The sequence below is a fragment of the Acinonyx jubatus genome, chromosome D4, assembly GCF_027475565.1.
Source record: "Acinonyx jubatus isolate Ajub_Pintada_27869175 chromosome D4, VMU_Ajub_asm_v1.0, whole genome shotgun sequence".
NCBI classification, from domain to species: Eukaryota; Metazoa; Chordata; class Mammalia; order Carnivora; family Felidae; genus Acinonyx; species Acinonyx jubatus.
In genome coordinates this window covers 7,602,695-7,613,023 of record NC_069391.1, presented here as the reverse complement: position 1 = coordinate 7,613,023, position 10,329 = coordinate 7,602,695, and the positions used below count along the sequence as shown (strand labels likewise).

General features: G+C 52.0%; 1 protein-coding gene across 2 annotated transcripts; it reads left to right on the top strand.

Annotated features, from left to right (window-relative positions):
- Window positions 1-6,019: 6,019 nt before the first annotated feature.
- Window positions 6,020-9,647, top strand: LOC106966284 (neutrophil gelatinase-associated lipocalin-like). 2 transcript variants are annotated; one of them, XM_015062386.3, is made up of 6 exons: window positions 6,020-6,182; window positions 6,702-6,838; window positions 8,233-8,312; window positions 8,456-8,575; window positions 8,795-8,896; window positions 9,554-9,573. In XM_015062386.3, the coding sequence occupies exons 1-6, from the start codon at window positions 6,045-6,047 to the stop codon at window positions 9,571-9,573; spliced, it is 597 nt and encodes a 198-aa protein (XP_014917872.1). In that variant the 5' UTR covers window positions 6,020-6,044. The 2 variants fall into 2 exon arrangements, with proteins under 2 accessions (XP_014917872.1, XP_053060533.1); XM_053204558.1 differs by having other exon boundaries at window positions 8,795-9,647.
- Window positions 9,648-10,329: the final 682 nt, after the last annotated feature.

Below are 10,329 nucleotides of genomic sequence, written 5' to 3'. Positions count from 1 at the left end.
CTGGCTCCTCAAAATCAACCATTGTTTGACTTTGAATGAACTGAGCCCGTTACAGGGCGCCAGATGCAGCTGACCTGGACACGACTTCCCCAAGGTTTCAAGAACTTGCCCACTCTTTTTGGGGAAGCACTAACTGCAGACCTCACCAACTTTCTGAGGGAAACCACAGGGTGTGTCCTCCTCCAATATGTAGACTACCTCCTCCTTGCCAGTGATACCCAAGAAGACTATCAAAGGTACCAAGGCTCTCCTGCAGCTCCTATCCTACTTGGGGTACTGGGCATTGGAAAAAGGCACAGATTTGTCAGCAGCAGGTCTGATACTTAGGCTTCCTCCTCACAAAAGGAAAAAGAGAACTAGGACCGGAAAGGAAGAAAGTTATCACCACACTGCCACAGCCCCAAACAAAACGAGGCTTGAGTGAATTTTTAGGGGCCGCAGGGTTCTGTTGCATTTGGGTTCCCAGATTCTCAGCCAGAGCGAGGCCCCTTTATGACCTGTTGGGAGGAACAGACCGGAAGCCCCTCGCATGGACTGAGGAGGCAAGGGCTGCTTTCACAGAAATAAAGTTGGCTCTGGGACAAGCCCCAGCCCTGGGTTTGCCTGACATAGAAAGGCCCTTTAACGGCTTCTTACGTGAAAAGGACAAAATAGCCCTTGGAGTGCTCACTTAGAGCATGGGGCCTTTGCAATGGCCAGTGGCCTACCTATCAAAAAAACTTGATCCTGTGGCTGCAGGATGGCCACGGTGCCTCAGAGCTCTGGCAGCCACAGTCCTGCTCATCAAGGAGGCAGACAAACTCACACTGGGACAAACACTTAATATTAAGGTCCCACACATGGTCATGTCCCTCATGAGCACCCAAGGATATCGTTTCCTCTCCAATTCTCGGCTGACACAATACCAAGGCCTTCTCTATGAAAACCCAAGTGTCACTCTCAAAACAGTAAGAACACTAAACCTGGCCACCTTCCTTCCCACGGAGGAGGGAGAACCTGACCATGACTGTTCCAAAGTAGTGGATGAAGTCTACACCAGCCGCCTGGACCTCCAAGACCAAGCTATGACAGGCCCAGAAATCACCCTGTTCAGCCATGGGAACAGCATTTACAAGAGAGCAACCGAAGAGCGGGATATGTGGTGACCACAACCACCGAAGTTCTGGAAGCCAAGGCCTTGCTGGGAGGATGGTCAGCACAATGAGCTGAACTGTATGCCTTAACCCGAGCCCTCATCCTTAGCAAAGGTAAACAAGTTAACATCTACACTGATTCCCGGTATGCCTTCACTACTGTGCATGTACACGGGGCCATCTATAAAGAAAGAGGCCTCCTTACTGCTGCAAAGAAAACTATCAAAAACAAGGAAGAAATACTAAAGCTTCTTGAGGCTGTATGGCTGCCAGACAAGGTAGCTATCCTACACTGTAAGGGACATCAGAAAGGAGACAACCCCATAACCAAGGAAATCACCTGGCCAACAAAACAGCCAGAGCGGCCGCCTGTGGTGACCCAGGTGAAGCTTCTACCTACACTATGACTCTTGCGCCCCACAGGGAAGCCTCCCCGCCCCTGTACACAAACAATGAAAGAAGTTGGGCCTCGACAGAAGGGGGAACACTAAGCAAAGAGGGATGGTGGGTCATGCCAAATGGACACATCTTTGTCCTGTCATCTATGGGAAAACACCTAGTCAAGGAATATCACCAACTCATGCACCTAGGGAAAATTGCACTAGAGGCCCTCCTCAAAAAGAACTGCTATATCAGCCAGCCGCTGGCATTATGCTGACCTATCAGTGAACAACGTGTAACGTGTGCCAAAAACAATGCTGGGTCTGCCCCACGGCCCCTGCCTGGCACGCAAAGGATGGGGGTCACCCCTTTCAAAGACTTAGAGGTGGACTTTACTGACATACAACCAAATAAAGGGTTCAGGTACCTCCTTGTAATAATCTGCACATATTCAGGATGGGTCGACGCATTCCTGACCAGAATGGAACGAAGCCGCGAGGTGGCCAAAGCTCTTCTATGGGAGATTGCGCCTTGATTTGGTCTACCCTTAACCATACACAGTGATAACAGGCCTGCATTTGTGGCAGACATTATACAAACCCTAACAAAGTCCCTCAACATTACCTGGAAACTGCACACTGCTTACCGACCCCAGAGCTCAGGGAAAGTAGAGCGGATGAATCGCACCCTCAAGGAAACCCTGGCTAAGTTCCACCAAGAGACTAATCTCCCATGGCCAGATTTACTGCCGCTGGCCCTCCTGTGTGCCTGATGCACACCTGGGGCACTAAGATTCTCCTCTTTTGAGTTATTTTATGAGCGACCCCCTCCCCATGTTTAGGAAAACTCCCAGGATACCTACACCAGATTGGAGACAAAGGAATAAGAGAATAGCTCCAGACCTTGGGGGCAGTCCTAAATAAGTTACAGAGATACACCATAGAGAGGGCCCCAATTTCCTTAGGGACCCCCGTTCACCTCTTTCAACCAGGAGACTCTGTGTGCACAGATTGGAAGAGGGAAACTCTTAGACCACGGTGGACTGGGCTCATACTGTCATTCTAACAACTCCTACAGCCCTTAAAGTTTCAGGTATCGCCCCATGGGTCCATCACTCCAGAGTTAAGAAGGCCAACTCAGAATAACCCACAACCTGGTGAAGTGATCCAGATCCAGTCAACCTACTTAAACTGACCCTCAAAAGGGAAATTGGCCCCTGAGACCTCCAGCCCTGCTCCAGCCACACCCGGAAGATGGCTGGCCTGCGCATGGCAGAAGCTTGAGGAATCAACATGTGAACCTAGCTGGGGGGTTTGGATGCAACTCTGCTAGCCCTTGCCCCTTACTGGTGTCATAGCCCTGATCTTACTTCTTACTGTTGGGCTGATAGAGACTGCACTAACAAGCTGGACATGGGACAAAAGATGCATGCCAGGGGCGCCTGGATGGTTCAGTTGGTTAAGTAGCTGGCTTCAGCTCAGGTCATGATCTCACGGTTCATGAGTTCGAGCCCCACAACAGGCTCTGTGCTGACAGCTCAGAGCCTGGAGTCTGCTTTGGATTCTGTGTCTCTGTCTCTCTCTGCCCCTCCCCTGCTCATGCTCTCTCTCAAAAATAAATAAACATTAAAAATTAAAAAAAAAAAAAAAAGGATCCATGCCGGGTCTCACATACCTCCTCGGATGGGAGGGCCATTAAGTATTGCCTGTATATTATGATAACCTCTCTCACCCTCACAACTGCCGCTTACCCACTTTGCCCCCAGGATTGTTATATAACAATAAGGGGGTCAAGGGCGTTCAGCACCTTCACCTCCCTCCACAAAGATTGCTACAAGGGAAAAACACCCACTCTCTGTCAGTCACCCGGTGCCCCAAGGACTAAGTATTGGACTGTAGAGATAACCCAAAATGTCAGGGACCCATGTCACAACAAGGGCCTCCAGAGAGGGAAGTGAGCTTGCTACACTTACCTTCCTCAATGAGGGATCTCGGACGGGGGAGGGATGCCAGACAGGGCCCTTCAAAAAGTTATAAAGGATACCCAGGATAGGGTAATATAAGCCATAAAGGTGACCACTCCCCTGACAACCTACCAAGGTTTGACCTTTCAGCCCTCAATCAGATGCTTACCATTTCCCCACTCCAGCATTGGGCCAACACTACTCTACAACTCCTCCATAAAATAGATAATCACACCCAAACCTGCTGGATGTGCTTGCCGCTCAGCCAGAGGGCTTACTTAGCCACTCCTATCCCTTTGACCTCTAATTCAGCCTACCGATGCTTAGAGGCCAACTGGACTCAGATGTTATTTCCTCTTCCTAACCCCAGAGATACCGTGTACACTGAAGATCAGCTCCTAACAGCCTTTAGCCCTCAGTTCTGGGCTAAACGGGCAATCCTGCTACCCATTCTGATAGGCGCAGGAATTGTGACAGGAATAGGAACCAGAATAGGGGGCACAGGTTCATCTGTAGGACTGTACCATAGACTATCTCAAGAGATAAATGAAGACACGGAACGGGTGGCAGATTCTCTGGTAACCTTACAAAGCCAAATAAACTCTCTGGCGGCAGTGACCCTCCAAAATAGGCAAGCCCTTGACCTCCTCACTTTAGAAAAAGGAGGGACTTGCATCCTTCTGGGGGAAGAATGTTGCTATTTCATAAACCAGTCAGGAATAGTTACAACTAAGGTTCAGGAACTCAAGGAAAGAATTCAACATAGACAACAGAAAAGTATCAATCAATGGAAAGGATGGGATCTCACGGATTGGGCATCCTGGCTTCCTGCCCTGGCGGGGCCCCTCCTCTCCATAATTTTACTTGTATCCATCGGCCCCTGTATACTGAATGCTGTGGTACATTTTATTGAAAACACTGTTGCTCACCAAACTACTGCACATATCTTAGCCTTCTAAGAGTACCAACCTGTAAAACTGAAAGGTGATGCCTACTAAAAGTTTTTTTTTAAGGCATCAAGGGGGGAATGTTGGAGAAGTGAATAAAGTATGCCAAAGATGGCCAATGGAGCAAAAACAAACTCTGGTCTCTAGCTTAGAGACCCCTCCTCCCGGTTCTTCTTCTTTCGTTTACTGTGTGCAAAACACCCCCCCCACACACACACACACAAATATGGAGGCTGATAACTATAAATTGCCCTCCCCACTGGCATTCAGGGCTCAGATCTTTGGAGAAACAGTCTCCTCCGAGACCGCAGTTGTTAAATAAATCTTTGATCCACCAAGATCTCCGAGTGCCACTTCGTTTTTCCACCAGCGTTCCAGCCTGGTTCTGTAACAATATACCATGGGGTTGGGGGAGATAAAGTTAAGAGGAAGTTTCTAGAGGGATTTTCATATGTTCAAGAAGACTCGCACATTACTAGAGGTGTAACTGTTGTCAGGCTAAAGTTGTTTTCACCTCTAGCAAAGCATTAACATTAAGACAGTAGGGAGTTCCTGGAGAAATGGGATACTCCATATTTTCTTAAAGAATTGTCAATAGGTAATAATGAAATTTAATGCCATGTGCCATTTCTTTCTTGCCTTTGTTGCCCATATCACTGGGGGGGGGGGGGTGACAATAGGGCTCCTGGAAACTATAGGTCTCTGGAGATTAGGCTTTTGATAAGATTCCCTTTTTCTCCTAATTTACTAGGACATAGGTACACTGATGGAGACTCACATCCTGCCAGATTGTGATCTCCATCAGTTAACCATTTGTATTCTTTCCTTTCCTTTGTTCTTGGGCAGCCAGAGGAATGTCACACATATCCCACCTGGGGCTCAGGGAGCATGCTAGCATGTGCTCGGCCCTCAGCCTGCCTTGTGCTCCCTCATCAGGAACACTCTCCAGTCCACCTTTGGAGATGGGGGAGGGGAAGGGTGTCTCACCCTGTGCCAGGGCCTGGTTGGGTCCCTGCGGGGGACAGTGTCTGGGCTCCAAGAGCAGCACAGGGTACACTCTGTCTTTCCCTGCCGGGAACCTCCTCTTTCACCTCCCCTCCTTTCCTTGTCCCTTTGGAGAACCACAAAGCAGCATGGGCTCTGTTGATATGAGGCATTCTCCCTTTCATCAGATACAGAAAAGGGGCACCACCCGTTACCCCACCCTGCACTTGACCCCAACTGAGAGGCTTCTGGAGGTCAGAGATGACAGCCGGTCCAGATCAGAGACCCTTGTCCTCACACAGTACTAAACAGGGAGAAGAGAGTGTGGAGGGAGTCAGTGTCCTTGCCAGAGATGTGGAGATATGGGGAATGCATCCTCCAGCCTCATGGACCTTCCTGCCCCTCATCTTGCATAATCCTGACCTGGGGGAAGGGCAGAAAGCTTGCCATGATCTTCAGCATGAGTTGCTGACAATTGCCTCACCCTTCCTGGATTTGGCAAAGGATAAGTCATTCCACCCTGGGGTGAGCCATTGGCCACAGAGACCATAAATAGCATCCCCCCAGAAGCCTCCTCACTCACCTCTTCTTTCAGCTGATATCCGGAGTGGTGCCAGCTTCCTTGGCCCTGAAGTCATGGCCTTAGGTCTCCTGTGGCTGGGCCTTGTCCTGCTGGGGGCCTTGCAGACCCAGGCCCAAGATTCCACCCCAAACCTGATCCCAGCCCCGCCTCTGCGCAGGGTCCCTCTGCAGCCTGACTTCCAGGATGAGCAGGTAAGGGGCCCAACGGGCAGCTGCAGGCAGGCCCTGAGAAGAGTGTGAACAGAGGGGAGGAGAGGCAGGATGGGCTCAGGCTTTAGCTCAGTCTACCCTCGGGTCCCCTGATGGAAGGCACACCCCATGACCCCATCCCCACCCAACCTTGCTGACAAGATGGTCAGCTGAGGACAACTATGTTGGGCCACACTCTCTTCCATAATCCCCGCAGCCCATGCAAGATGGGATCATCTTCAGGGCCTCTACATGATGAAGAAACTGAGGCTCAGGGATGCCAGCTGGCCACTTGCCAAGTGTCACCCTGTCCCTGACACACTAAGGGCTCCCCCCTGGCCAGATGACTCCAGCTCCAGCTAGCTTCTTCAGCCCAGCCTGTGTGGCCAGTCTGGGTCCCAGCAGCCCAGTTAGAGGGGCTTCTGGTTGAGGCCTAGGCTGCCTAGAGATGCCTGCAGGGATGGAGCAGGAGGGCCCCCTGGGGCTGCTCCTGGCTCTGCCTATCATCAGCCCCCATTGTAGTTCCAGGGAAAATGGTATGTCTTAGGACTGGCAGGGAGTGAATTTAATAAAGAAAAACACAGCCAGTTTAAGATTTACTCCACCACTTACGAGCTAAATGAAGACAACAGCTACAATGCCACCTCTACCCTGGCCTGGTGAGTACCACCACCTCCTACAGGAACATGGGGGGCCTATAGGGCTGCTGTGGGAGTCCAAGAGGCAGACTGATGACATAGCCGAGCAGCAACCAAAGCTGAAAGATGATCATTCATCCTACCGCTGGGTACTGGATCCCTGTATTTATATCTTCTCTCATTCACTAGATCAACATTTCGTGGTCACTTCAGCACAGACACATGACAGTTCTGCGGATGGACACAGACTGTCATCAGGAAACAAGACAAAGAAAGAATAGGTGTCCTAGAATGTGAGGAGGGTCACTGGATCCAGCCTAGAATCCCACCTAGGGCTTTGTCAAGAGCTTCCAGGGAGGTGGTCTGTGGGATGGGCCTTGAGGAACCAACCTGCATCAGAAGGAGACCTGGGACCTTCGTGGCAGGGCTGTTGGACTGAGTCAGAGAGAGCCACTTCAAGAAACAGCAAGCCATTGCATGGCTGCCCTGAGCAGGAGCTGAGGAGTGGTCTGGAGAGGGGGGTGACCACAGTGGCAGGGGTCTCAGGTACTGGTGAGGAGCGGGTGTGGCTGCAGCAGGAAGAGGAATGATGGTGTGCAGCCCAGGAGGCTGATCAGTCATAGGTGGAAGATGACCAGAGCAGGGGCAGATTAGGACCTAGAGAGGGGAGTCAAGGATTATGCAGCACCCCTGGGTTTCTGGCTCTGGCACTTGGGGATGGGGCTAGATCATCTGTCATGGAAGAAGCAGAAGAAGGGCAGGTGTGGAGAGATCGGCTCTGAGGTGCCAGAGGCAATGGGATGCAGGTGAGAGGTCAGGTTTGGTCCAACAACTAAGGGAGTGTTGGCATCCAGCAGACTGGAGTCTCAATGGTGATTCCCCCAGGAGAGTTTAAAGCAGGAGCCCACAAGATAAGAATAGGGGACAGGGGAGCCTAGGTGGCTCAGTTGTTTAAGAGTATGACATTGTCTCAGGTCATGATCATGGTTTGTGGGTCTGAGCCCCACGTTGGACTCTGTGCTGACAGCTCAGAGCCTGGAACCTGCTCTGGATTCTGTTTCCCCCCTCTCTCTGCCCTTCCCTGCTCATGCACGTACACTCTCTCTCAAAAACTAATGAAAATCTAAAAAAAAAAAAAAAAGAAGAAGAAGAAGAAGAATAGGGGACAAATGCCTTCATTGGCAGGGACAGTATGGTGGGAAGGCTACCAAGGGGAAACAGCTCCGAAGAAGGAAGGACAGGAGGTGTGGAGGGAGAGTCTGAGCAGGTCAGGTGGGTAAGAGCACAGTAGTCAAGGACAGGCAGGGACGGGTCAGTGGGGAACAGCCAGGCACATCTCTTGGGTGGGGTGCAAGGCTACTGCTGTGGGAGGGTGGGCTATCACCCTCTCACCCACCCATATTTTGCTTCCACAGGAACCAGACCTGTGACCACTGGCTCAGAACTTTCATCCCAACTTTGTGGCGAGGCCAATTCACCCTGGGCAACATTGAGCGTGAGTCCTGAATGGGGTGGGTCCTCAGGGGCATGAACCTCCCTGTCACCCCACACAGAAGCAATCCTGTGGAGACGGGAGAAGAATCAATATCTCCCTCTGCCCAGTTAGGGCAGACTGAGATCTCACCATCCACCATACAGGATACACTGGAATCCAGAGGTACATTTTACGAGTGGCAGCCACAGACTACGTCCAGTTTGCCATGGTGTTCTTCAAGAAGATTTACAAACACCAGGAGTACTTCAAGATCACCCTTTATGGTGAGTCTTGCCCCTCCTGGAACCAGGATCTTGGTCATGTTGGAAGAGAAGAGGCCCGTGACACCCAGCCCCCAATGTGCCCTTCACCCCAGATCTGGGAGGCAGGAGAGGGGTCTTTCCACAGAACCCCTCAGGAGGAAGGGGTCTGAGGCATCGTTCATGGGTTCCACAATATTTATGGAGCTTTCACCAGCCATTCACCAGCCATCCTGGCCACAGGGAGGACCAAGATGCTGACCCCTGAACTGAAGGAAAACTTCATCACCTTCGCCAAATCGTTGGGCCTCACAGATCACCACATAATCTTCGCTATCCCCATTGGTAATCACCAGGTGGAGAGAGGAGAGGGCCATATGGGAACTGTCCAGGTCTGATGTTGCCTCACTATGGAAGGGGGGAGAGGAGGGATGCAGACCCCTGCCATGGTCACTGGAGTCTCAGGATCCACTTTGGTTTCAGGAAGACGCTGCCACAATCAGGGTTCTGGGCCCCTAGTGTTCCTCCCTCACCCTCGCTCGGGCCTGCCCACATGAGAATTGCAGGCATGGGGCAAAGCTTCCTCAGTCTCCTTGCCTGGCCACCTCCCCCTTTGCCTTGGGACTGGCTCACCACTGACCTAGGAGGTGCCCTTGTCTTCAGGCTGCCTGGCCTGGGCAGGTGCCTCCCAAAGCCTGAGGGTCTGTCAGGACTCAGCAGGTAAACAGGCAGAAGGCTTGGTGCCCAAGCAGGAACTTGACTGGGCCTCACCTTCCTCCTTTGAAGAACGGGTGTCACCCAGGTCTGCTTGTCCTCAGGCCTCTCCCCCAGTCCCTGCTCCATCATCCAGCCTTCTGCTGTACCATCCACAAAGGGAACCCCCAGAGCTTCTGTGGCTGGACTAGGCTGAGGCCCAGGGTAACCCAGGGGCAGTGCAGGAGTCCTGGAGGTCAGGGATCCCCCACACACCCCTGCCCATGCTGACCACTCTGTCCCACACAGATGAGTGCATGGATGAGTGAGCAAGTGTGTGGTAAGTATGGTTGGAGTGGGGACTGATGGGAGCCAGGGTGCATCTGGGAGGGGGTCCCAGGTCTGCCTTTGTCCAACCTTCCCAACACTGCTGTCCTCTTTATTGCCCTGACTCCCTCTCTGGTGCCCTCTGGCTCTCTCCACCACATCCTCTTCACGTTGACCTCTGCCCAGGGCAGCGCCCAGCTGTCACCACCAACCTGGACACCACTGAGAGAGCCAGGAGACCCTTCTCAATGCACAGCCCACCAGCTGCTCCCCAGGCTGACCTGCTCATGAACCCCCCCCCCCTTATTGCTAAATAAACACATGTCCCCTGGTCCTCAGTCTGTGCTCCTTGACCTCTGGGCTCTCTGAGAGGGAAAAAAATCAAAGGGCAAGCTCCTACTAGGAAGGAAATGTGGTCCCCATCAAGGGATGGAGGCCACAGAAGCAGTCTCCAGCTCTGACTGAATACTTCTAGCTCCCAACTCCAGGACCAGCCCCAGACCAGCAGCTGCCCTCACTTGCCCCTGCCTCCTAGCATACTGAGGGGACACATCTCACACTCACATCCAGCCATCTGCAGCAAACCCAATGGCAAAGGCCCAGCCAGGGCCAGGCAGCTGGAGAGGGTTGGGGGGTCAAGGTGCTGTCACCCCCACTTCACCAGTGATGAAGTTTTAGGGCTATGGTGCAGGGTCTGGAGCCAAGGACAGAGAAAGAATTCTTAAAGATGTTTTGGTGCAAAAAAGTGATTTTATTAA

Excerpts from the sequence above, each read along its gene's own strand:
- LOC106966284 (XM_053204558.1), top strand. The coding sequence starts at position 6,045 with ATGGCCTTAGGTCTCCTGTGGCTGGGCCTTGTCCTGCTGGGGGCCTTG. Across the intron at positions 6,839-8,232 it reads GCCACCTCTACCCTGGCCTG|GAACCAGACCTGTGACCACT; the intron begins GTGAGTACCACC and ends TTGCTTCCACAG. Across the intron at positions 8,313-8,455 it reads CACCCTGGGCAACATTGAGC|GATACACTGGAATCCAGAGG; the intron begins GTGAGTCCTGAA and ends TCCACCATACAG.